The sequence below is a fragment of the Larus michahellis genome, chromosome 12, assembly GCF_964199755.1.
Source record: "Larus michahellis chromosome 12, bLarMic1.1, whole genome shotgun sequence".
NCBI classification, from domain to species: domain Eukaryota; kingdom Metazoa; phylum Chordata; class Aves; order Charadriiformes; family Laridae; genus Larus; species Larus michahellis.
The window spans coordinates 3,140,361-3,167,105 of NC_133907.1; the positions used below are offsets into that span (position 1 = coordinate 3,140,361).

General features: G+C 48.1%; 1 protein-coding gene across 2 annotated transcripts in view; it reads left to right on the top strand.

Annotated features, from left to right (window-relative positions):
* COL9A3 (collagen type IX alpha 3 chain) overlaps positions 1–25,718 on the top strand; it is a 38,524-nt gene extending 12,806 nt beyond the window's left edge. For both annotated transcript variants that reach the window (XM_074605190.1, XM_074605191.1), the window contains 25 exons: positions 423–476; positions 1,150–1,203; positions 1,959–2,000; positions 3,380–3,436; positions 5,121–5,174; positions 5,658–5,711; positions 6,245–6,298; positions 7,068–7,121; positions 8,261–8,314; positions 8,721–8,774; positions 9,084–9,137; positions 9,763–9,816; positions 10,760–10,804; positions 11,277–11,330; positions 11,666–11,719; positions 14,630–14,683; positions 15,372–15,443; positions 18,931–18,966; positions 20,359–20,403; positions 20,975–21,007; positions 21,373–21,519; positions 22,143–22,197; positions 22,996–23,178; positions 23,438–23,515; positions 24,690–25,718. In XM_074605190.1, coding sequence (XP_074461291.1) covers positions 423–476; positions 1,150–1,203; positions 1,959–2,000; positions 3,380–3,436; positions 5,121–5,174; positions 5,658–5,711; positions 6,245–6,298; positions 7,068–7,121; positions 8,261–8,314; positions 8,721–8,774; positions 9,084–9,137; positions 9,763–9,816; positions 10,760–10,804; positions 11,277–11,330; positions 11,666–11,719; positions 14,630–14,683; positions 15,372–15,443; positions 18,931–18,966; positions 20,359–20,403; positions 20,975–21,007; positions 21,373–21,519; positions 22,143–22,197; positions 22,996–23,178; positions 23,438–23,515; positions 24,690–24,865 — 1,671 coding nt within the window. In that variant the 3' untranslated portion in view covers positions 24,866–25,718. The remainder of the gene's footprint in view (positions 1–422; positions 477–1,149; positions 1,204–1,958; positions 2,001–3,379; positions 3,437–5,120; positions 5,175–5,657; positions 5,712–6,244; positions 6,299–7,067; positions 7,122–8,260; positions 8,315–8,720; positions 8,775–9,083; positions 9,138–9,762; positions 9,817–10,759; positions 10,805–11,276; positions 11,331–11,665; positions 11,720–14,629; positions 14,684–15,371; positions 15,444–18,930; positions 18,967–20,358; positions 20,404–20,974; positions 21,008–21,372; positions 21,520–22,142; positions 22,198–22,995; positions 23,179–23,437; positions 23,516–24,689) is intronic.
* The last annotated feature ends 1,027 nt before the right edge of the window (positions 25,719–26,745 follow it).

Here is a 26,745-nt window from a genome sequence, read left to right on the forward strand (position 1 = left end):
GAGTCCCTCTCCTGTGCCGGGGAGGGGGATGTGGAGTCCTGCAGGTCAGCAGCCTTCTGGGTTTTTTATGCTCACCCTCACCCCAGGGCAGCTGGCGCTGATGTCAGTTCAAGGCATGGCAGCCTTGGAATCGCTGGAAACGACCAATTGGACAGCTTTTGTTTGGTGGGTTCCTGGGGCATCTCAGAGGGGGTGTCAGAGGGGGTGCAGGTGTTGGCAACATGTGATGATGACATGAGTGTGCTCCCTGGGAAGGTGGAGCAAAAAGGAAGGTGTGCATGGGTAAACCGGTGGTCTGGATGGGGATTGGGTTCCTCAGGGGGATTAGACAAACGAGTACAGCCAGACTGTTTGTTTGCCCCTGGGCTTTGGCAGCTGTGCGAGGTCACCATGGGTGTAAGGCTCTTCTCTCTGTTCAACAGGGGCCTCCAGGACCCAGTGGGCTCCCAGGTGGAAATGGATTTCGGGGTCCTCCTGTGAGTTTCTCCTACCGTTTGATCCTCATTTACTGAACATGCCACAACCACAGAAGAATGAGGTTAATTTCTGGCCTCTTACCCCATTCTGGAAGTGTGACGCACAAGACACTACAAGCTCTACAAATGCCCATGGGCAATGCTATTCCTTGTATCAGCTTGTGTAGGGTCACCCCAGTCAACCAGTGCAATGCCAAAGATGTGCAACCGCTTGCAGCCGTATCTTCCTTTACCAACTATGAGTACGGACAAAAGAGCAGCCAATGTCAGGAGAACAGAGGTCAGCTACCGACTGGCACGTACTTTCGGCATCCTCAAAAGAAGCTACTGAACAGAATGGGTCTGATCTGAGGCAGCCCGTTCTGCAGAAATATACCATTGGTTTTGGGTGCCCACAGCTCCACTGGAGGGTACAGAGACAGTGGAAGCAGGGATGCAGGTGCAGGGATATGTTCTTCTGTCCTAATCCCTGTGCTTCCAGGTGCATCTGCTGTTCTCTTTGCACTCATAGAAGCCTCTGCAGAAAGAAGGGTGCAGCTTAGTCCCATTAGAGATATCTTGCCCCACATTCCCAAATATGCAATGGTATTTGGTAGCCACGCTTCCTCTCACTTTCCGTTTTCATTTAAATGATTAAGTAAGGGGAATTCTGACTATTTTTCACTCTTTTTAGGGACCTTTTGGTCTGCCAGGATTCCCAGGGCCTCCTGGACCACCCGGACCTCCCGTAAGTTGAGACTTGCAAATAAATGTGAGAAAATTCCCGTGGGGAGTCCAGAATTTTCTTCTTGCTGCCCAAACGTGTGCGTTTTATTTGCTGCCATTGCCTTGAGGACTCCCTTTCCAGGCTGTTTCAGCAGGCCATAAACGCTGTGCCCCAAGGAGAGCAGTGACTCCTCACTGGCTGCGCTTCGGCGTGTCAGTTATCTCCTGTTAATTGGCTGTGCTGTGTGGGGGGAGGAACCCAGTGATATCCAGGCTTTGTGGCACAGACAGATCACGGGGTGGGCTTTCTGGTCTCTCGAGGTTTATCTGGTTGCTTGGATCATGATGTGTTCTTGTAAGGCCCGCAAGGGGGGCTGGAAACCAGCACGTCTCTGCTTTGGTTTTGCTGTGGTATCTCTGGAGGGTTGGAGGGATACGGGGGTCTTTCCCAGGGAACTTCCCTGGCCCGAAGGAGGGCCAGGCTCAAATTGCTCAAATTCTGAAATCGCCGTCTTCATCACCTAAGGCTCAGGGCTCTTCCCCAAGCTCTTCTGTGCATCTCCAGAAGATAATTCCACCCCTGATGTGTCTGTTTTGAGGACCGCTGCTGCTCGTAACGTTCTGGGTTCGGGGGGCTGCATTGTACGCTGTGGGGCTGAGTATCTGCCTCGTGCTGACCCAGCCGAGCTGGGGCTCTAAAGGGCATTTTCTAGAAATTGTATTTCCTCCCGGTGTTTGCCTTGATGCATTTAAAAGACCGTGTTTCATGAATTGCAGGGTCTTCCAGGCACCTTTCCCGATGGCAGTGTGGACCTTCAGGTAGGTTTTCCTTTGCGTAGCATGAAAATATTTGTTGGTTTAATCCTTGATGTGACTTTTTGTTGGCATACTTGGGTGACTGTCGGACCGTTTAGCGTGCACCGTTCAGACCTGCGGACGTGGGTATAAACTGCCGTATCGCAGAACGCGGCAGCGTTGCGTGTGTCTTTACAAGACTGAAATGTTCTTTCAAGGCGGTAGATGATGCTAGCGCTGATTTTCTTCCTTGGCCTTTGCTTTCCAAAATGCAGGTTTTGCATACATTTTTTTCATTTACAAAACAACTTCAGCATTTGGTAAATGACAACAGCTTTTCACGCATCTGCTTCCAATCCTGCTTTGCAAGAGAAAAGGTCGTGCGTGTTGCACTGTTTATTTCCATGGATGGTGGCACTGGGTTCCTATGGGCATATGCTTTGCTTAGATTTCCTTCCTTATGAGAAAGTCTCGATTCCTTTCTTTCAGGGGAATGAAAGGAGCGTTAAGTCCGTGAACGATGGAAGTGACATTCCCAGATTTCGCAGCTGTTGTTGTGACAGCATCTTTGCTTTTCTAATTGGCGTGCCCCAGAAAAGCTCAGAGTCAGTTTAGACTGCCTTCTGGCAAGTCACGTGGAAGTTAATAGAAAATGATACTATTTCTGCAAGTTTAATTTAAGTTACCCTGTGGAATATACTAGAAAATTAAATTTCTGCTACAGAGGTGTTGCCTGAGGTTTTATTAAAAGAAAAAACAAACAAATGAAAGAAAAGCTGCAGAAGACAATCTCGTTCCCTATTTAGAATTTTTAGACTACGGCTTTTTAGGTCCCCATTAAATTTCCGTGCGTGTTCTGATTTGTTCCCAGTCAAACCAGAGCTCCCACCAGGGGCTCACCCACCCCTAGACATCTGCAGGTACCAGCTCACTGGTATTGGGGTTAATTTTTTTATAGGTCCCCTTCTGATAAACTCTAATGCTTGTCCTTGTTTCGGCTAGGTGAGTTGTCTAATGGAAATCAATACGCGTCAAGGAATGCACAGAATTAAATATGTTCCTAACAATTTACAAGATACCCGTCCAGCTTCACGGGGAGCTGTGGTTCTCCAGCGTTACGGGCTGCGGGCCACTGCCAGCCTTCAGAATTTCTCCCAGCCCGTGCTCAAAGTGAAGCAAACCACTCATAAATCATTTTTTTGTGGGTTACTGGGGGCCTGACCTGTTTAGGGCCCTCGGCCGTAGGGAAATGCCAGTGAATATATGATGCTATGAATGAATTAGATTTAGTGAATTTAGCCAAAACCCACAGGACCTTTTCACCTCTCCCTAGTCCCGAGACCAGCCTCCCTGGCTGCGCCGTCTGTACTCCATGAACCAAAGCGTGTTTCTGTTCCTTGCAGTGCCCAGCTCTGTGCCCGCCGGGTCCTCCAGGTCCCCCGGGGATGCCAGGGTTCAAGGTAAGAAAAATACCACCAGATACAAGGGTCTGTCTCCTAAAATAAATACCGCGATGAACCCCTGGGATTAGGGTGTTTTATATACAGTGCACATCTGTTGGCTCCACACCCCCCCGAACCAGCCATGCGCTTGCCTGGGTTTATGCTGTCAAAATGGGAAACCCCGACGCAGCCAAATATGAGACGAGAGGAGGATGGAGGGCGCGATCCTGCCCTCTTTGCATGCTGTTCCCACATCCATAGCAAGAGCTGCTCTGCCACGGAGCTCAATCCCGCAAAGCGTGCGAGCGCTCTCCCTTCTCCTTCAGCAAGGAGCTTCACATCCTCAGGTCCCTGCCTGCACTTACGGGCCCGTTGCTTTGTGCCTCCATCCCTTGCAGGGCTGCAGTCTGTCTTGGAAGATTTAACTGCCGCCTTTTATTCCTACAAATGAAATTTAACCCTTTGCCTAGGACAAGCATAAAGATTAAAACAGCACGCAAGCCTTGCCAGGCGCAGCTGGTGACCAGGAGCAGGCGGAGCGCAGCGGCTCAGGGCTGCCTCGGGAGCGATGGGCTGCCTCTCCAGGCTTCAGAGAGCTGTAAAAATCTCACCGGGTCTTAAATTGCGCTCACGGACCCGGTACACAGAGAGATACACGTTTTACTGGAGCAAGACATAACTTCCATGACTAAGTACAATTTAGTTGTCACTTTATACCCAGTGTAGCACCAGGCAGCTCTCTGTTTATGTCGTTTGATTCTGGTACATAAATTCTAGGTTGCAACCCTCAGGAGACCTCGCTCAGTAATCAAACAGCTCCTTCTCTGTCCCCTCTATGATTCACAGGAACTCTGTGCAGTAGGTCACACTCCAGCAGTGAACTGAAATAATAAGTTACTCAAGTTATTTTAGCAGGATTTAGCAAGAGTTGGCAATGGATGGACCATCTCCTGGGAAACGCTCTCAGTTCCTCATGATCTGACCTTTTGCAGGTCTGTTTGGTCTCTGAGCTGAGTCATAAATATCGTTAGAAATACACAATGTTTAGGGTAAAGCTATTCAAAATTCATAGCTTATGAAATGGAAAAACCTGTGAAGGTCTCCAATTATGATGCAAATGATGCACAGGACCTCTTGCGTGGTGAGGAATAGCATCTGCCACGGCTGAAATTAGTTCTGGGTCTCTCCCACAACAGTAGGAAGGGAGCCAAGAAGCAAATTGTATCTGAGTTTATATAAAAGATTTCCATGGGACATGGAGTTCATTGCAAGCTGGATGATGCAGACATTAAAGATGACTTAAACAAAAAGGGAGGTTAAAGATGCGGAATGGGGTTTTCAGAAGTGTCTCGGCCCCATTTTCAAAAGTAATGGGGGCTGAGTTCTGGTCCCCGACCTGTAATTGAGAATTGCGTGTGGAGACCCACAGCGTCGTCTTACTGCGTGACACTCCTGAAAACTGAATCTGGGCATTTCCTGAAACTAGATCAATTCTGACGCAATGGTACCTAACGCAGGAATGATGCATAGCTAATTAACCCCAGAAGTGACCTCCATTCACGCGTTTCCAGCACGTCTATAGATTATTTTCCCAGTAAGTCATTTGTGTTGTGGGAGTTTAGGTCTTACAGCTGTCTCACAAAACTCAAATTTTGAAACAAGACTGTACTGGAATGTGAATAATTGGAGCTCTTGCTTCTAGGGACACACTGGTCACAAAGGAGAACCTGGTGAAATAGGAAAAGAAGGAGAAAAGGTAAACTTCAATTTAAAGGGGGTGGGGGAGGATTTTTCTCTTTAAAAGCAGCATAACAGATAGTTTTTTTTCAATAAGACACGGAGAAATGAGGCAATTAACTGAATAACAAGAAGTTACTATGACTGAAGTGCACTGGCTTCCATTGCTCTGCATGTATGACTGTGTGCTAATGCTTCAAGAAAATCCGTCTTCCCAGTAATCATCGTGTTAAGATCAGTGCAATAAGTTAGCACCTGTTGTTTCACATCAGGGATGTCAGCTCAGGAAAAAAAGTCCTGCATTAATCATGCAGGTAAATTCCTGACTGGTGAAGTGTTCTTGCACATAGAAGAAGTTGCCTATGAAGTAGAAGCCAATTCTGAAGCAGAAATCTGAGTGGGATGGAGTTCAAGGAGAAATAAGATGGGAAGGTCCCTGGCTTTGGGTTGGCAGGCTCATGCTATCTCACCCTTTGTTTAATTTTTTTTTTTCCTCTCCCAGGGCAACCCTGGCCCTCCCGGTCCTCCAGGCATCCCCGGCAGCGTTGGCCTGCAGGTAACACCTTCTCTTCAGACCAGTTGCCATGACCTTTTTACCGTGAAACTCAATGGTGCCATCAGTCATCTCGTGTGACACAAACAGCTCTTGCCTCGGCATAATCACAGGTGTCAAAGTTGATGCTGGTGAAAAAACAAATCACGCCGGTTTCACTGAGCTTTAATTCAGGTCCTGCTTTTTTGGCACCTCGCCTGGGCTGAGACATCCCAGCGATAGCCACGGTCTTGCTGGTACTCCAGGAGAGCCCTGGGCAGGTTTTGGGTGGATCTGAGGCCGAGCTCTGGGCTGGCTGGGCAGCCTGGCAGGGGGGCTGGGGACAGCAGTGCCTCTCTGCATGGGGTGTCTCCAGTGGCACTTGCTCAGAGGTCATCACTGGGAAAATGTCTTGTTTCTGCATCAGAAGGCTGAGCTTCCTGCCGCTCTTCACTGTTTCTTAATGCTTTCTGTGTTGATGAGTGGCTACATCATGCTGTTCTGCCATTTTATGTTTAACAGTGATTGGGTTTTAATTGATTTGTTTTCTTAATTAGGGCCCAAGAGGACTAAGAGGCCTCCCTGGTCCAATGGGTCCAGCTGGTGACAGAGTAAGAAAAACCTTCTGATTATATTTTTTTTTTTTTTCTCTCTCCACCACCTATTTTTCTCGTGCAAGGTCCAGGTGGCATTTGTCCTTACCGGAGACCACTGGGGAACTTGTAAAGATGCGAAGTGCAGGCTCTTTCCTGCACCTCCCCAAGCAGAACAACCTTCCAAAGGCGGGAGGAGTCTACATAGATGAGGGATTGACGGGATCAGGCTCGGTGTTGATTTAAGGACTCAGGAAGGACAAAGTGCTGTCCCTGCAGGACTGGCAATGCTGAAGAATCTTGCAAAAAAACTGAGAAATGTTTCATGAACATTTCACTTTCTGTTCGGTCTCTTTACAAGAAAAAGCCAAAGAACCGCTGGTGGACAAAGATTTTCAGGACGTGAAGAGTCTCCTCGGTGAGAACAGGGTTAATCTCCAGCTCATCGTGGCTTTGGACTTTTGCCAAAGTCCCTTGACCATTGCCCTAGAGGCTGTGAACGGCTTTGAATTTGATAAAGGCATGCGTTTATTTAGGAACAAGTGTGCTATCAAGATAGCGAGGCCAGAATAGCGTGTGTCACAGAGATAACGGTGGGGAGATCCAGAGTGAAAACCTGCTTGTTCAGAGGGGGATCTTTTGCAAGGCTGTATTGCAGGCTAGCAAGAACTACGGGGTGTCTCGCCAGGGCTGTGTTTTTTCTTCGACTGCGGTATAAGGTGGGGATGCTGTTACTTCACCCTCTGCCAACCACAGCATTACAACGATGTATTATTATTCTTTGCAGGGTGACATCGGTTTCAGAGGGCCACCTGGAATGCCAGGACCTCCAGGGAAAGCCGTATGTATCTACTTCTCACCGTCTCTATGGCCCTGCCTTCCACGACCAAAGCCTAAAGCTTTTGTTCCTCCTGCACTACGCTCTTTGCTGCCAGGGGACAGGAGGGCTGTGCTGACCGTCTCCATCAGATTATTCCCTTTGCCTTTTTCCCTCCAGTTAGAGAAATGTTATTTCACCTGACCCAGATCTCATGATGTCTTTCCCTCCGTTGTGCCCCGTGCCAGATTAAGTCCACCACATTTCCATCGCTCTCTGTTCTTCGCTGCTCTTCCCTGAGCGTCAGCAGCTGTAGGCAAGCACTTGAGAGGGGCATCTGTGTTCTTCTTGGGAAGGAGGGTTTTGAAGAAGAATCAGTAAGCGCTATCCTGAGCTGATGTCCTTTGAGTCTGGTCTCAGTGCCCGCAGCTCACAAGGACGTCTGCTACAAGCAGAAATGGTTGTGTGTATTAAAGCCCTCATCCTTCTGCAGAGCTCGGGGGTGAAGTGTAGGAGAACTCTGAACCGCACGTTACCCGTGGGCAATGCCTTGTACCCTCCTCACCATGCCCAAATATGAGACCAGAGCTGCACCTGCGGCATTATGGCCTCTCTAAGAGCATTTTCCACTGGCCTGCCACCCACTCTCTCCTTAGTGTGGATAATATGACGTCCGCTTTACAGCAGACACCTTCGCCTGCCTACACCAGCCAACACACCACGATGTGCATTGACCCCGGGGCAGCACCACCTCTGGGGTCCCCTCCCCAGTCTCTGCAGTTCTAGAAGAAATTCACCTGAACCAAAATAAAATGAGGTCCGCCAAACATTTAATTACGCCAAGCAGGATCTAGGCAGTAAATATTAAAGTTTTTCTCCTATCCCGTGTCTGGTTAAAGAAAATGCTTCATTAAGCGAAGGGGAAGATGGTCTGTCTCTGCCCCGAGGGGTTGTTGGCAAAGTCCCTGCTGCGATTCATCTGCGTGTCAGGAATTACAGAGTGTAACTGAGAAAGTACAGCCGAGCTCCTACGGGAATGTGTACGCTCACGCCTCTGCTGATGCCACCAAACAGCACAAAAAACCTTCATCATTTACACCCTTGAAACGTTGGTCTTTGTCGCTGTGTGAAGATGCTTAATGACTTTTCCTCCTCTGTCACAGGGAGAGCAAGGAACCAAAGGACCTCAAGGATTCCGGGGGCCCAAAGGCGATACTGTAAGTGCAGTAAAACATCCATCTGCTCAAATTTTGTACGTGACATTCAAAGGATTCTGTTTCACAGGTTTATTATGGCTTGTCCCCCCTTTATTTGAAAGGGATGAAAGTATTCCTCTCAAAAATGAGATGTTTAAGTCTTATTAAAGATGCCCAAGTGCTTCTTACGCTCCAGAGCACGGGGATGAGATCTTACATCTCCATCCCTTGAAACGACCAAGAATTTTCCCAGCATTGGGCCAGTTTTCTGGTGTGTCCTAAAAGAACCGCCATACCTACAAGAACAGGACAGGAGCCAGCACAAACTGAATGAAACGTCCCCACAGACTTTGAGTATTATCTTTGTTGACTAATTGTTCCTAAGGGTTGTGTCCTGAATAACACAGAATTTATTGATGATTTCTAGGGTAGACCTGGACCAAAAGGAAACCCGGGGGCTCGTGGACTCATAGGAGAACCTGTAAGTCAATTAAATAGGATGCAGGTCTCACTGTTGTCTTGCTTGTGGATGGTGAGATAAAACATGATAGGAGAAATCTTGCGTTTTACAGTCTTTGCTGCCAAACTTCTGCTCTGTGGGTCTGTGTAACCTTCAGCATAATCCTGGTTGGACCAGACCCAGTTGTACTGCTGTTGGTGAAAAATCTCCCCGTCCCCCAGTACAACTGGAGTTGGACCCATTGCCAGAAGGTTCTTTGGTGTGAAAAACCTATTTTGCAAACCGCAGTATCTGCTTCACGACCTTAACCTGTGTTGTGCATGGTTGCAGGGCATGCCTGGCAAGGATGGACGAGATGGAGCTCCTGGACTCGATGGTGAGAAGGTTTGTAAAGTCCTACTTAAACACTGCAGGAAAGATTTCCGTTGGTGTCCTGTGTGTGTTGCAAAGCTCTGGTGCCTGTCAAGAAAGAGCATGGCTGGAAAGCTTTTGCTTCTAAAGAGTTTTCCATTAGCGTAACTAGTGAAGGAAAGAAGTTGCTTCTGTTAATGAATCCCAAGGAAATTCCCTAAAGAAAAAAGACGTATGTATGGGCCGTGCACATATGATCTAAACTCAGCTGTGTCCCTACGCTTAGCGGTTCCTGTTGGCTGACTCTAGGCCTTCAGAGACACCTTTTGACAGCTGTTGACAGAGGCATCTGTTAATTTTAATTGCCTGCAGACAAAGTGCTGTCAGGTACTAGTTGCCTGGTTTTTGAATGGGGATCCCGCTGGAACATGGACCACGTGGTGCCAAGGAGGGCTGGGAGCTGCAAGGGGACTAGGGAAGGACCTGGGGGCTCTGGGCACCCAGTGGGTGTCCGCCTTCTGTAGACACAACAGGTTCTTGGTCTTGCACATGTGGGGAGGGAGAAGATGACAAATGCCTGTCTGGGGATGTGTCCCCTACCTGTGTCAGACCATTTTCCAGTACCAGAGGGTCCCTCCTAACCTCTCGATATCCACAGGGTGATGCGGCTCGCATGGGTGCTCCTGGAGAGAAGGGACCGAACGGACTGCCTGTGAGTATGGCAGCAGGACCCGTCGCCTTCGGGGCGGTGCAGCAGCTCGGGCTGCCTACAGAGACCCTTCCTGGGGAGAGGGGGGGTCGCTTTGCCTATTGTCTCACAAGGGGACCCATTTAAACCAAGAGGGAATGCCTTTTTCCCACCATTCAAACAGGGGAGCTGTGTACAAGATAGAACGGAAAACATCCCGAGTAGCACCAGATACTAATACAGTAATACCCTGGCTTTTGGCCGCTCTGACTCTGTTTAAAATTTAAATTTGAGGGGGGTTTTCTCTTTCACATCCCAGTGACTTGCGTCCCTTATGCGGGGAGGTAAGATCTGCAATACAAGTGACCGTAATTGAACAATACCCTGAGCTCTGTCCTCGCCTCACCAGTGTTCATTGGCAAAACGTTTCATTTTGCAATGCACACAGGCTGCCCAGAGAGGTGGGGGAGTCTCCGTCTCTGGAGACATCCCAGCCCCGCCTGGACGCGTTCCTGTGCCACCTGCTCCGGGTGACCCTGCTCTGGCAGGGGGTTGGCCGGGGTGATCTCCAGAGGGCCCTGCCAACCCTGTGATTCTGTGATCTCTCCAGCCTTCCAGCCATTTAAATAGGGGTAAAGTATTGCTTTCTTCCCGTCTTGCAGAACATTTTGAACACCCCTGGAGAGAGGTTTCTGCTGTGCAAAATGTTGCTGCCGTTGCTCTATTTGTATATTCCTCCTCTTTGCTCTAATTGTCAAGGATTAGTGTACGTAGAGCTGCTAGTGCAGTCAGCAAGAGGGAAACTGAAGCCGTAATTTTCACGGTGAAAGCTGCAGAAATGTAAATCCTCCATTGCTTCAAGCAAGTGTTGCTCCTTGTGTGTCAAATCAGACCAGAATAACAAATCTAATAACTCCGCTGCTTCTGATATTGCTTTAATTTCAGGCTTGGGTTTTATTTTTTTCAGGGGCTGCCTGGAAGAGCAGGTCTTAAAGGCTCAAAGGGTGAACCAGTAAGTGAACCTAATGGTGGGTTCTGGTGGGGAAGTTACTAAACTTGTCACCCGCATCATTGCTCTTGTTAATCCTCATGCATGAGAGAGCGCTGCAGGAAGGCGCTTCTTCCTGCATCGAGGTGATGCAAAAATGAATTAAATTGGTGTGTCCTGAGCATCCCTCCCAAAGAGCATCCCTGTCTCGCTCAGTCTGAGATGGGATACGGTGGCACTGCCCTGGGGCTGGCAGCCCTCACTGCTCCCGGGACAGGACGTCTGTACAGCTCATCTGTTCTTTAAATGTCCGTGAAATGTCTTTAAATGTCCGTGAAACATTTTTTAAATGTCCGTTCTTTAGAATTTTCTCTTCTTGGTCTTAAAAATGCAAAGGTTTAAAGCTGCTTTTATTTCCTGATCCAGGTTTTAACTCTCTCCTCTGTTCATTCTCTGCAGTCGTGCCCTAACCGAGTGTTTGCTCTCCCCCCTGCAGGGCAGTCCTGGAGAGATGGGAGCGGCGGGTCCCTCTGGAGAGCCAGGCATCCCTGTACGTATCCCCATCGTTTACGCTTATCGTGAGATTTGCTGAGCGTGTTTTAAACCGAGCTGCGAAGCTGGAGCTCGCATGCTGCTTCCCTGCACAAATAAAGCTTTCAGGAAGGCGATAGGTGCCGTGCTGCCTGTAACACGCCGCGATGGGCGCTCCCGGGCGGCCCCACGCAAGCGGGGCTTGTGGATGGGGCAGCAGGGCAGGGAGTTTGGGATTAAAATAGCCTGAGATCCAGGCTATCCAGGCATACGTTCTGGCTCTGCAGTGGGTTGGGAAGGGTGGATTCATAGCTCCTAAATGACTTTGGTGACTGACTTTGGTGTTATTGCCAGGGCGACGTTGGTATTCCTGGTGAGAGAGGCCTGCCGGGACCCAGAGGAGCAACTGTAAGTACAACACTGCTGGGAAATCAAATAGCTACAAAAGTCGAGTTCAGTACCTGGGATTACTCTCTGGATAAAATAAAAGGCCATGTTTTCTCCTGGCATTGCCCCTGGGGAGTTTTGGCAGCGGAGGAATTACTCCCCCAGAAATGGGTCAGATCCCGCTCTCCCTGACAGCTGGGTGCAAATGCAAAGTGGTTCCTCCCGTTTCGTTTGGCAAAGAAAGCTGCCGTTGTCCGAGAGGTTTGTGGAGCTGCTACAGTCAGGCAGGAGAGACCGGACACTCCGCAGTTCCCTGACTGGGCACTGATAATCAGGTTCACCTTGTGCTGAACGCGAGTCATTAATGAAGCAAAACTCCCATTAAGTTATTGCAACATACATTCCCACCAGTTTATGGAACGTGAAATCCTTCCCGTTCCCCTGTCGCTTTCCTTGGAGCAGTAGAAGTTCACCGCAAAACCTGAAGCCGTACAAGCAGCAAAGCGGGAAAGCCTGGACGTCGTCAGGGTGAAACGACAGGGGCTTGAAAAGTGTTAAAAAGTTTTAGACCCGTTGGGAGTCTCTTGCCTCTCTCGCACGTAGTTGCGTGCTTTTCCCAACTGCTGGAAAATGTCCGTACGGCGGGTGCAACGCCAGAAGAGTCTCCGGGTGGGGAATCTCTTCAGACGTTTCCTTCTCCCAGCCAGTACCGCGGCAGGGCTCACACCAGGGACCCTGTCGGTGTGAGCCCCTGGGAGACAAACCCCACACACAGCTCTGGCGGTTTTCACTTTTACTCTGTGAACTGACGACTTTTTGAAACTTTGGGGTTAGAAACTGCTGAGGTCCCCAGCGGGGCATCTTGTTCCCACTTTCATTGCGTTCCCTGCGTCATCTCGGAGCCTGAGAAATAAAAAGCACCAGGAGTGGCAGTGCAAACCTGAAAATCACTGCATGGCTACCTGTCGTGTCCCTCCTCGACAGCAGTGATAATAATAAATGGTATCAGGATGATACCAACTTGGTTTTGTTCACACTACGAAAAAAGCTAGGATACCGTTTATTTTGTCACTCCCCAACTAGCGTTGCCGTTGTGGTTGGACCTGACCTTCCAGTGGTTTTGTTGGGCTTTTTTTCTTTTCTGTTTTTTTGGTCCCCCCCCCCGCCCCCCCATCTCTCAATCTCATTTTGAAATCCAGCAGCGAGTCTAACAGGATTTCTGGTGTTGTGCCGCTTGCAAGAAATGGAACAGTACGATGATTTATTGTCCGTGAGCAGCTGCTCTTTAAACTTCCACGGAGAGGGAAATCAGCCTTAGAAATAGGCTAGACTATTAATATTTGTTTTTACGTCGGCAATTTTTCATCAAAATAGCTGGCCCCGCAAAAGGTGTCACGTTACTATAGAGAAATCAAATGCAGTTGAGTTAATCGCGTTGGTGCTGACCTCTGGCCTGGGCGCAACAGCGGATGAACCCGTGTTTATTTCTAACCTGGATTTCTAATTTCTGATTTGTGTTATTAGAGTCCTAATTTATACGAAATAGCGTTAAACTAATCTGCGAGCTGCAGGCTTGTCTAGCGTTAAGGCTGTTTGGCTCAAAACAATTTGGCTTTCTTTATTATAGCAAACCAAGGGTTTCTCCCCGCACGCAGGCTGTCAGGTTCTATCAGGTCCCACCACTTTTAAAGGCGCCGGCACAGCAGGGTCATTTTGGGTGCAATTTAACATAACTTTCCTAGAGCTCTGTATTTATAGTTCTCAAAGTTCCTCACCGAATTACCAGCAGAAGTCAGAAGCGGAAACAGAACGGCGGTTCTCCAGCATGATCTCAGCAGTTCGGCTCCTGGCCCTGGGCAGAGCCTGGTTCAGCGCAGGGTGGCGGCGGTGCCCGCCTCGAGCCAGGCAGGGATAAGGGCGACCGGTTGGCATCGTCCGTTGGGTCACGCATCGCACGAGGATTTCCTCTTCATGACGACCAGAAAAAAAATGTTGGGAGACAGTGGGTGTGTTCAGATCCCAGGGAGAACTTGTAGGGCTAACGATGAGGGGAAAAAAGCTCAAGGAAAGAAGAGAGATGCCGTTTAACACAGGCGCCCCCGCGCTGCAATCCAGAAGGCGGCGGGTTCCTCGGACGGTCCGTGCGGAGCCATCCTCTGCCTGCAGCGGCCGGTTGGGAGTTAATTTACGTCCCCTAATTCTACACCCAGCAGAGGCGGCTGTGAAAGGAGACGAAGCCGAAGTCCCACCTTGTAACAGGAGTTTGCCTAAGGCATCGATTTCAAGAGGACACTTTACGAAATGGGATTTAGATGCCTAAATTACTTAAGGCTTTTTTCGCCCAAGATCTTTATCGCATATGTGATTTTTCTCAGTAGAAAGCAATAGAGACTCCTAATGGTAATGCTCTAATGTTCGTGTTCTGCCCAGTGAGCCGGGCTCTTAACAGCACCTGCACTAACCGCATAAGATGCTTTTTCTGTATTGCAAGTTCAAAGTTTGTCCAAGAAAGTGGACACAGTTGCCTTTTTTCGTGGACAAGAGCATGCAGCACATGTTTTACAGTAGCTTCTTGCAGAACTGGATCAATTAAAAGCGTAATATTGGGTTATCAGATCCCCTTTAATGTATATGGTCTGTGCTCTGTCATGCCTCCACCTTTTGCTGTCACTGATCTTTACTGCTTATGAGTATGATCTGTCATTAAGCATTAATATTTATAAATAAGCATTTCTGTTAATAATAATATTAAGGAAGCTCAGTAAACACTGAGCACCGTTTCGCGGTGGCTCATCAGGTCCATCAGCGATGCCACCGCGTGCTGCGGTGCAGAACCGCCTGCTCTCCCTGTTAGACATGAGTTGAATCACACAAATAACTTCCCTGGTCCCGAATTTTCTCCTTGCCAAAGCTTTTCTTTCTCTTTTTCAGGGCCCGCTTGGTCTTCAGGGCCCCATGGGAGCCCCCGGTGTCAGAGGTTTCCAGGTGGGTGCCGACAGGGGGAGTTTAAGGTGCGTCACGTTCTGTCAGGCCACTGTTCTCTGCAAAGCTCTGGCCAGAGAAGCGCGTGATGGCAACAAGCGATGGGAAGAAATGTCTTTCCACTTGCCAGACCCAGACTGACACTTTTATTAACACAGTACGGTAGAAAAAGCACAAGGCTGGATAAGCTGCCTGCCGGAACAATTTATATTTAGTGTTTGTTAAGGGAGGGTTTGAGTTTGACCTATGTGAAGACGCCTGAATTCCTCCTCGACCTGGACGCTCCCAGCTGGTGTGTCTTCAGTCAGCTCCTCCCTTCTGCCGCACCGGGGCTCTCACATCTTGTCCCCCCCTCTCCATGGGAGCGTTCACAACCAGTGTCACTGTTTCCCCAGTGAAACCGGCTGAAAACCAGTGTAGGGTGCGACCTTCTGGGAGCATCACTTGGTCAGGGGTCGCAGCAAAAGGCCTGGGCCAGCCAAAGGCTGGAGCGCTTCGGCAGGTGGCTGAAACGTGGTGGGGCAGAAATCAGAGCGCTCTACCGACCAAAGCAAGCGGTCCCTGGGTCCTGGGGGGGAAAGGAGAGAGGACATCAAGGACAAATGACCTTTGTGAACATGTTGTGGAGCCTGGTGAACTTTGGGGATGTCAACTTTAAGCTGTCGCTCTTTCTTTTGTGTTTTCTTAACAGGGTCCCAAAGGTGCCAGTGGTGAACCTGGCCTTCCTGGTCCAACGGGAATTCGTGGAGAGTTAGGTGACAGGGTAAGGAGAAAACATCCATAACCAATTCCTGTTTGGGAGGAGTGAAATTAGAGCGTAACGGGGCCCCCAGACACGCCGTAGCTGGTGTCGCCCCCGCGAGCACAAGCAGGTTGGGTAGAAGGTGGGTACGTTGGGTGTCCCAGCCCACCCGCTGCGGCTGCCCAAGAGGGACCCTACAGCAGGTAGCAGGACTCGAGCATCATGTCTCTGCTGTTCCTGTCCTTGTTTCCGTTTCAGTTCAGGAATTCACGCTATTTTTAGACAGCAGGGGTTGTTTAAAAGAGACTTTGGGCACCATTTCTAGCCAGAATAGACGACTGGGGGCTTTTTCCCTGCTCTGTGTGCTGATTTCACCAAAGCCTTGCTCCCCGTGAGCACAGGAGAGCTGATCCACGCATCTTTGTTCTTCAGCTGCTTGATTAGGATTTCTGGATATATATATTATTTTTTTTTTAAAAATTACAGTTTACTCGGTGATTTTCTTTCTGAACAGCAACACACCTGGGCCCCACGCCTCAGAATAAATGCAGCTTTTTTATTTAAATGAATTCATTCTCATTTAAAAGAAGCCAGCGGGGTAAAGTGAATGACACTTGTTCAGGGCTTGCAGGAGAACAGGAGCCGTGTGTTCGCCGGCTCCCTCGACTCCAGCTTTAAGGTGAAATTCCTGTATAAGCAATCACAGCGGCACCACGGGGGTTTCACAATGGCCCTTCTGTGCCGGCTCCAGGCAGGTTTAAAAGAGCCTCTTGGAGGGACCGTCGGCCTGGAAGCATAGAACAGGAGGGTCATTGTGGAGCTGCAGGGTCCTGACTGCGTTCGGGGCTTCGTTGCGGTGAAAAAATGTATGTTCTGAGGGGAAGAGGCCCCTGCTCGGAGCAGCCCGGCGTCCAGAGAGCTGCTGCGGGCAGAGGGAAGGAAAATGTTATGCTTAAAGCAAAATAAAATATAATCTAGGGTTTATTTCTGGCTCTGAAGTTAAGTGTAGTTACTCTAAGATGTAATTGTTGATTGTTTCTTAACGCCCTAGCTCGTTAACAGCTTTCCCCGGGAAAACACGCTGCAGCAGGTTTGGGTAACGCTGGAGACTTTGCGCCCCTGCGTGTGCAGGGGGTGCTGAGGGGAACGTCCCGCTGCCCCCCCAGTCCCACCAGTGTCGGTGACAGCCACGTGTGCCCGGAGTCCTCCTCCCCGCGGGCACAGCGCTGCCGAGTTACACGCTCCTTACTGGGCATTTGGGCTGGGAAGACCCTAAAACCTCCGATCGTGTCTTTGTAGCCTAAACAAACAGCCTCCGGCGTCTGCCGGGGGGGGACAAAGAGGGCGGCAGGTCCCACCGTGGCTTTGCCCCGCTGCCAGCCCAGCCCGCTCGTCCCCGACCTACAGAGCGGAGAGCTGCAAATACACGGGATCGATACAACTACAGCGCGCCAGCTGCGGCTCACCCATCGTGCTCTCCTGAAATCAATTCCGGCTTTTTTTTTGTTTTGTTTTTCCTTTGCAAAGAAAAAAAAAAAATTTTATATATATCCCTGCAAGCCTGAGTTAACAAGTACTGATACGCTTTTGCACAGCCCTTGGACTGACTGCGGCCAGGAATATAAACCAGCATATCAGTACATGTGCTTTCTTGCATGAGAAATACAAGAGGTTTAACACGTTTGACCGTAAGATATAAAATAGGATTGAGACGATACATAAACCATCTTGTGGGAGCAGGATATTGGGGAAGGGAAGGATCTGGCTGTTATTGCTGTGGTAGCAATAGGTAAATATTTTTCCTAAGGATTTTTTTTTTTAAGATCAAATTCCTGGGGATTCTGGATGCTGGCAGCCGTCCGGGGCAACGTCTCTCTCGGCTCCGTGGTGGCACCGGTAGATGCTTGGCAGATGTGTTAGTTGTGAGGATGGCTGGTGGCCGTGGAGCTGGTGGTCCTAAAGTCCTGTCGCTTGTTCCTGCTGCTAGGAATTGTTACTGCTGTGAATTACACGGGTTTGAATCAAAATCTTCTGGGCTAAGCTTTTCTTTAAGGGACCGTTCCTTGCAGGACACAGTCTTTGGAGACTAAGCCGTGTTTTATTGCCATAAACTTTCATGGGGCCTTGGGACTCTGTGAAGTTGGAGGTATAAATCTGGATGATAATGTTCAGAAAAGAATATATCGTCTCTGCCATCGGCAAACACAAAATGGGGGTTATAAATAGCCACAGCAATTCTTGCATTTCCACATTCCATTGTCTGGTTTGCTCAGAGTTATTTTTTTCTTTAATAGAAATCCCTCCTTTTTTTAACTTATGACTTGAGCAAAATGACATGCCCTCGTTGGATGTGTTTGGCCTCCTCGGAGATTCTGTTCTGCTGAGCCATCTCCAGATCTACTTATTAAAAAAAGATCAGTTTGCAGATGCCAGACTGATGAATGTGCTGTAGAAATCCTGTCCGAAGGGTAAAATCTTTGAATTTCCCATGTAGATTTTGCAGTAGAGAAAAAATCCTGGGGTTCTCCTGAGCTCCTCGTTGGCTCTGCTAAATGGACCCACAGTCACAGAATGGGGCTGAAAACATCTCGTGTCCTCTCTGTGGATGCCAGGTAGACAGAGTTAAATTCGGAAGGATTTTTCAAGCTGCCTAAATTATCCCTTGGGTGATAATCAGGTCATCGTCTAAATGTATTTTATTCCTGTGGCCGTGTTGTTCTGTGAATCTCAGAGTCAGGAGCACCTAACTCTAAATCCCAGGAAAACTGACAGTCTAATAAAGCCGTGAAAAACCATCCTGACTTTTTGCCGTTGCAGTAATAAATGTTCTCGTCCATTTTATACCGTAAGTAAATTCAGTCTCCTCCTCACGTCTTCGGGTGTGAAAGGCAGAGATCAATTGCCCGCCCGTCTCATCCTGGACCTTGGCCTTTCATTTGTGATTTTGTTAAATTGCTGTTCCGGTCGTGATCGCGAGATGACAATAATGAAAAGCAGAGGGGCAGAAGTAAAGGAGAGTTCCTGTCTCTGGGATGGAGGAGAAAGACGACTTTTGCAAAACAGGTTTTGAAGACTAGGATTTAAAGCACAGAATTAATTTTAGTTTTATTTAGGAGATGAGGAGGATGGTATGAAAAGGCCGGTGTAGCTAACCTGTGCCAGGCAGGTGGGGAGCGGTGCATTGACCATCTCCGGAAGGTCTCTCTGGTGTGGTTGGATGAGGACGCGGTGGGCAGAAGACCACCAGGCCTGAGCTGGGAGGTCCCGGCAGCTGCTCGGCGCTGTAGGCAAGAGAAACTGTCCCACAACACAAAACTAGCTTAAAAGGATGCTTAAAAATCTCTTTTTGTTTGGAAGAAGTATGAATAAGATTTGGTCCCTCCTACTTGGCAGCTGGGAGATGAATTCCCAACCCCTTGCTGGGTGAATGAATGTCTGACCGCACCAGGAATTCACAGGAAAATGCCAGTTTGAGCTCATTTGCCTTCTTTCTTTTACTTATTCTCAGGGTCCTACTGGTGTCCCTGGTCCCAAAGGTAACCAGGTAAGTGAAGCTGATCTTTCTCCTGGGATAACTTCCACGTCGTGGTCAGCAGAGCCGTTTAAACCCTGCCCGAGGTGCAGCCTCTGGCAGCCCAGCCTGCTTTCCTCCCCTCAAACACGCTGGAGCCGGCACCAACAAAACCCTCTTTGCTCCCGTTTTCCCTGCGTTGGTGACAGAGACGTGGTCTGTTCTCATGGGGACGCAGGAAAATACGGATAAAAATGCTGGAGACTGGCTGTTTATTTTGTACCCGCGAGGTGTGCCGTGCCGTACGCGAGCTCCTCGCATCATGTTCCTCCCAAATTAAGTTCCGAAGCGCAGCTTTTCTCTGCCCGACGCAGAGGATTTGTCCTCGCCTCAAAGGCAGCCTAACAGACAAATGGAATCTTTTCCTTTTTGCTGCTTAACTTCCGTGGTTGGATTAGTCTCAGTTGATGAGCTTTTGAGCCACTTTTCATCAAATACGTGACATACCTTAATGCGTGACTGGGTTTTTGCAGAAGCCCCATGCTTTTCCAGCAAGCGTTTCTTGTTTTATTTACAGCGTCAGCGTCTGTGCGGTCCCCGTGTTGTCGCTAAGGGGAAGAGCAGCGTAACCCGCGTTTCTCTTGCAGTGATCTATGGCTGTCGAGCAGAAGTTATCGTAACAGTGTTCATTATCTGCTCTAATTGCCGTGCAATAAGTCAGCTCCGCAGCAGAGCGTTCGGCGTGGGAAGCGCTGCCCGTGCGGCCGGTGCCGGCAGGGTGCCCCCGGCAACGCTGGGACGGCCCACGCTGCTGTTGGATTAATTGATGCTCTTTGTCACGGCCAGTAAAATTAATGTCACCGGAGCTTTAGCCACCTTTACGTTAGCGTCCCCAGAGAGGGAGGGTGACGGTCCTCACCAAGCGGTGGATCGCTTCTGTTTAAGGGCAGGATGAAGCCATTCTGCAGGCAACTCTTCTGAGGAAACCTAGAGGACACCGTTACGCTGGACACTGAACCTTTAGCTGTCGTTGCAAACTCACGTTCTCCGTGAGACCCAGAGCTGGGGAACCCGACATTTGGATTCCCTGTAAGAGGAGTGCCAGCGCCAGCCCGTGGATGTCTTCCACGGCCACCCCATCTGTATGAATTCAGCCTTTCGTCCCAGTACCAGCTTGTCGCAAAGGGCACCTCGTGCTCGTGCCAGCTGCCTTCCACCATGAGTGTCGTCATCAGCTGGGGAACAGCTACTGTAGAGCTCAGCTTTGGAAAGAGAGAACTTCCTCTTGCTGAAACAGCTGTAAAGCTGCTAAGTGCCTCCATCTCCCTTAGGAGCTGAGGTTGTTCATGTCTCAGACCGAGCCTTATTGCCAACAATCTTTGTGCACCAGCAGGGGCGGTGTTAATTCTGGTATCTCCCTTTCAGGGCATTGCTGGAGCAGATGGCCTCCCGGGTGACAAAGGAGAACTGGTAGGTGTCCTTGAATTCGCTAGCGTTGACTCCTCAGATAACAGATGGGTCTAGAGGAGCATAAATCAGGAACTAATACGGTCAGTGAGAATTAACGGTCCAAGAGCTCCAGCCCTGCTGGCTGCGAGAAGGAGAAGGCAACCCGAGGTTTCCCACCACCATGTTCAGGGTGTGCATCAGCTCCTCTTGTCGTCAGGAAGCACCGGAGAGCCCCTGTGGCCTTTGCAGAACGGTGGCGTATCGGTGCTCATTTGTCATTTTGCCCCTCAGAGGGGTCGACATTGCTCTGTCGGTGGGGGGTTTGGTCCGCCTCAAGAAGTAGCCAGGTTGCCTGGACCCGCGTTCAGCATCGGGACCCGGGGCGAGTCCTGGCGTCAGAGTCCGCTCCCTGTTGTGCCAGGGCTGAGTCCGGTCTCCAGCAGCCTGTTGCCATTCCTGGCCCCTTTGCTAGAAAAGCCCGTCAGATGCCATGTACTTGTCCTCACGGCTTCCCGGAGCTTGGGAGGTTTGACTTTAGATGTGCATTTTCTGAATGGATCTTTCTTTCTTATTTCCCTTTTCATTCTAACAGGGTCCCTTTGGTCCCCCCGGCCAAAAAGGAGAGGTATGTGCCCCAAAAGGTTTGGGAGTAAACGTGCTTATCGCATCTTTTGGTGATGTATCTCCGTAAACTATGTTCTAGCGTCATTTCCTAGAAGCAGGTTTTCTTCATGGTCATACTATAAAATTTATGACAATGTTTCTTCTGTCATTCAAAGCATTCGAATGTGTTTGATCGTTTTGCTGCAGCAGGGACTCCTGTTGTCATGACATACATACGTAAAATCACCCATACGATGTAAGAGACGTTGATGATCAGCCAGATCAGTTGAGGAAACCCAGAGAAAGGTTTAACTAATCCCCGTGAGAAAAGAATGGACCATGTTTTCTGTTTTTAAGCAGTTGGGTTTTTTTCCTTCCTCGTCACAGCCAGGAAAAAGAGGAGAACTTGGTCCGAAAGGTGTGCAAGGACCTAATGGGACAGCTGGAGCACCAGGGATCCCGGGACACCCAGGGCCCATGGGACATCAAGGGGAGCAAGGTGTTCCCGGCATCACGGGCAAACCGGGGCCTCCTGTGAGTATTGCCTGCTTCTGGGCGCAGTCAGGGGGGTCTCTGAAGCCAATAAATGGATCGTGGATTTTGGATGCGTATTCAAAAAATAAGGTCCTGCTTTTGGGCAGGCGGAAGGAGGTGACTGCAGGTGCGGGAGTTCACCAGTGCAAAAAAGATGAACGCCTTGCGAGGTTCAGAATTAAAATCCCCCAGAATGCGCGCCTGGGAGAATTAATCTTCCCTCGCAATGGTACATGGACAGATGATCTGCGTCCACTGGAACCGGCTGTAAGTCACCCTTCTCATTACAAGAGTGAGTTAGAAGTTGCTCATTTAAAAATCCAACTCCTGCTCACTGCTTCGAATGTTAGACTTGGTCCGGAGCTCGCGTTCCAGCGTTCAGGAAAGGCCACGGAAGCCCCAGATTAAATACCTGGCCTAACACTAAAATGAATCTCTGCCGTTAGTAGGACAGAGCTGCTAAACTGAAGCTTTTGAAATGGGGAGAACCCCCCTGCTCTTCCTGCAGGATCCTGTGCTTCCTCCCCAGCTGCTGGGAATGAGCGACATGTCCCGAAGCTTCTGTGGGGGACGGTTATTGATAACGTGGTTTGTGTAAGGACAGATTCTTCTGTTAATTGCAGGGCAAAGAGGCCAGTGAACAACGTATTAGAGAACTCTGTGGGGAAATGATAAATGGTGAGTATTGCTGAGAGAAAACTGACTTTAGTTGCCGTATTTAGCTGACCCTGAACATAAGATGGCTCCTGAGATTTGTTATTTTTCTGTCTCAGTAAGAAAAGATACGTTGACATTTAATGTAAGGAAATTATTCCAGAGGTCACCTTGTTGTCTGGGATGTCCTTCATTTTTCTCAAATGAGTATTTTTACATGATTCATCCTGCTGCCCTACAAAGTGTGCCGAAAGCGGCTTTGACACAAGCGTGGCACGCGCTGGGCAGCGTCTGCCCTCACCCGGCTCGTCCTGAACTCCCGCTCCCGCCCAGAGAGTCCTCCTCTTTCTTTGAACTTACTGTTCTGCATTTATGGTCACTGTTGGGGATGAAGTTGAAACTCTGAAATATTGTTTCAGAAAACCTGTTTTAATTATTTTTAAGTATCATTTGCTAGAATACTAGACATCTTTCAAAGTGGTTTAGGAAACGGGAAATATCAATGCCTTAAAAACCTGCAGGTTTCTGACCAAAATCTCCTTCTCTGGAGATGTAAAAAGAAATAAATAATAAAATTACTTAAAAACAAAACAAAAAAAAAAAAAGATGAGAGGACAGAGTCAATGGTCAGTTTCCTTCTGCCAGAAGCAGTAAGGGTGCAGGAGTGGCAGTGCGTGCCCTGCCCCGGCGTGCAGCCCTGCTTCGCCATCAGACACTGGGTTTTCAGCTGCTCCCTCAATTAAGGACACTTGGTGGCAGATGACAAACGGCCAAGCAAAGAGTGAAAGTGTCAGACGTGCTGTTTTTAATTGTTCCTTTCAGATCAAATTGCCCAGTTAGCTGCTAATCTGCGGAAGCCCTTGTCTCCTGGAATGACGGGTCGTCCTGGCCCGGCTGGTCCCCCAGGTCCTCCTGGCGCCGTGGGAAGCGTTGGGCATCCAGGTCCTCGTGGTCCCCCCGGGTACAGAGGGCCAACAGGAGAACTTGGTGACCCTGGTCCCAGAGGTAAGACCAAACCAACCTTCTTCTCCTTTACACCCATGAAATAAATGGCAAACTTGTACTAATTCCAGAAGTGGAGGAAAACCGATCAGGCCCTGGGCAGCTGACGCGGTTCTAGAGGGCGGGTTTGAGTCTTTAGGGTGCAGTGTGAGCAAAGACCCCGGCTGAGGACTTGGAGTTCCTCTTGGTCTTTCCCCTTCCCCTCCTTGGATGGGGCTGCAGTACACAACTCGCTGCTGAAATTGTCTGTTTGTGATTAAAGGTGACGCTGGCGAAAAGGGAGATAAAGGACCTGTTGGTCAAGGTATTGATGGGCCTGACGGTGATCAAGGACTTCAAGGTAAGGCTGTGCACATAATTTAACAAACCATGATAAATTAAAGGCTTAAGAGGGAGAGCTCTGCATGTTGTTGGCAGTATATTGTCATCGCTTTGTGCCCGTGATGGTTACAGCAGGGCTGTTTTCCTGTGGGTACGGCAGGTGCAGACAATTTGAACAGCAGGACTCAGTTAGCACATCCCCTCTTCACACCACTCCTGTCTCCTCCTAAAGGTTTTGGAGAATGTTTCTGAGCAGCGGCTGCGGGACAGCCAGGCTCCTCCCTCGTTCTTGGTTTCTCCCGCTAATGGCTGTGAAAGGTCGGGAGCTTTTATAGATCGGGAAGCCAGAACCCTCTTACCCGCTCCCACGTGGCTGCCAGCGTCAGGTTACTCTGTGCAGTGGCGCTTCATACAGCTTGTTAATGATCGCGTTAATTACTGCATGTATCAGCTCATGCAAAGGTGTGCGACGCCCATGCAGCTCCGGCTCCTGCTGCCCGTGTCCTGACGGACGTGGTTTCGGTGCTCTGTTTGCAGAATGCCGCAGTGCAAAGCTGCAGCCTGGACCACCAGCTGCGGCCTCCAAACCTCAGCTCATCTTTACAGGTCAAACAAGAGAAAAAGGGGACAATATTTCATTTTACCAGAAACAACTATGAACTGCCTCGTGTAATGATTTTGAGTGTGGTGGTGTTATTGCTCTGTACCTGGCTACAGTCCCGGTTCCTGAAGTCGTGAATCCTTTATCAGAGGATTCAAAGATTAATTTATGCAAATGGATGTGTATCTAGTAGAAAGTAGGAAAAATATTCTTTATTTTGCTCACCTATTAAAGCAGCTTTTCTAATTGCAATTACATCTGCACAATGATTCAGTTGCATCCATATAATTTCATAAAACCAGTTCTGCACTGGTGAGCAGAAGTCAGAGTGGACACATGCAGTAAGGAAAGCGCAATACTAAACATCTCCCTTCGACTACGCTGAGGTAATTCCAGTAAAAAAAATCCAATGCACATACTCCAGATTCAGCCTAAATTTATTCAACACCTCGGACTCAACAGGCCATAACAATTCTGATGTGCAGACACACAAAGAAATCCAAAAGTAATACATATATACATTTTAAAAAAAAAAAAAAAAGGAAGGAAAGAAGGAAATAATTCATGTAATCTTTCTCCCTTTCTTGTTTAGGACCACCCGGTGTACCTGGAATTACTAAAAACGGTCGGGACGGTGCTCAGGGTGAACCCGGTCTTCCAGGGGATCCTGGTACTCCTGGTGCTATTGGGGCTCAGGGAACTCCAGGAATATGTGACACGTCGGCTTGCATGGGAGCTGTTGGAGTATCAACTTCCAAAAAGTCATAAAACAAGAGTACAAGAAGTGGAGAAGTGACTGAATATTTAAATAAACAGTGCATTGTAAGAAAACAGACCGAATCCTCATAGTGATAAATGGACAGATGTTCCTTCTATTGTATTAAGTGGAGACTCTGAGACAGTTCTATGAAAAAGAAAGCATCAGATTTGAAAACTTTTAATTACAAGATGCTTTATGGGTATTTTCTCCTCCCCCCACTTATTTCCCAGAATTTTTACTGCTAAACCACCTCACCTTCCCTTTCTCCCTTTGTTCAAGAGACCTGCAAAGAGGAAGCGTTGTTCCTTTTTACCATCTCATCCCCCTAACTGTACTTAAGATCCTGAATTTTCTGTATAAATGTTTGAGCCTTGTCCGTTGAATTCCTTGCGCTGCTCCCACTGCCTTCAGTTAGGCAGGTCTGGGCACTAAGATACAGGGGGTTAAGGTATTCAGGCACCTCACCGCTGCTTACAGCAGGGGAAATCAGGCATTTAAATATCCCCTATTTTAATATCTTAAGATTCTGGCCTAAGTAAAGACCATAGCTTATGTATGTGCTGTCAGTTACCAATTTTTAGATGGCACCTCCAGTATTTGCCAAGACTAGTAAATAGTAAACCTCTTGCAATCCACTTCTGCGAAAGGTGTAATGTATATAGTTTAATTTACAGGGGAGATTTTTGTATATTTCCATATGATACTAAAGGACATTAAGTAACAGCATTTTCACGACCTCTACTTAAGCTATTTGCACAGTAATTGTGAATGAAACCCCAAATAAGAAAGGATGCTCTTCTGAAGTCCAGCCAAAAACACCTGTATGAACTGTTGTAAAAATAAAAGGAGATTTTTTTTTAACTTTTTCTTTGTGATGTTGTAAGTGTCATTATGCACATCAAATTAACTCAGCTAAATGCCATTTGGTTTTGCCAGAACTGGTTTTACTAGGATTGTTTGGAAATAAATTGCTGCAAAATTGTCCGTATCCGTGATTTAAAACAGTATTATTTTGGGAGAACTTTTGGTACTTTAAAACCTGCTAGCATCATCTATTTTAAAAAATTAATAAGACCACGCTCAGCTTACACACTATGCTATTTCTGCCCTATATGCTAAAGCTTATGAAGAAAGGAGTCATATTAATCTTTAAATATGAAAATAGTTTCTGCATTTAAATAATCTACTGCTTACAATGTGCCACTCTTGGACTAAAGTAACAATTTAAGAAGCTGTTGTACAGTTGTGTGATAGACATCAAAAATAGTACTGTATTTAAAAAAAAAAAGGCTAACACCATTGTTTTTGGGACCAAGTATATTAAAGTGTGTATGGCAAATATGAACTCCATAATACCAGCACCGTTTAGAAGCCATGCACTTAGTTAATCAATATAGCCTTTAAATTTTTAATGGAAAAAATTGGCATTATAATATGGTAATTAATTTCTTTTTACACTTGAAGAGTACATTTGCATCTAGTCATTAAAATAATAGGACAGACTGATGTTGTACAACTCTACCTAACTGTACTGGATCATCTTTAAAAAAAGCCCAAAACCACAACACAACAAAAATAAACCCCAAAGCAGAACCAGAAACAGAAAAAGAACGTATTTTTTGGTAACCAAAGGGGAAAAATACTTAGCTGTCATGACATTTTTCTTGTAGCTTCTGGTCCCAAAGCCCCTTTAACAGAGCACTGATTGCTATTGCTGGTAGTTAACTTTCATTTCCATTTTGAATAAAGAATATTTTCTTTAAAGCTCTATTTATGTATTTTCACAAGTTATAGTTTGCAATTCATGTTCAGCATGTAAACAGAGAAAATAAAATACAGTTTGGGCCATTGTTAGCTAGCCACACTTGTACAATCCAAGGCGGTCAGT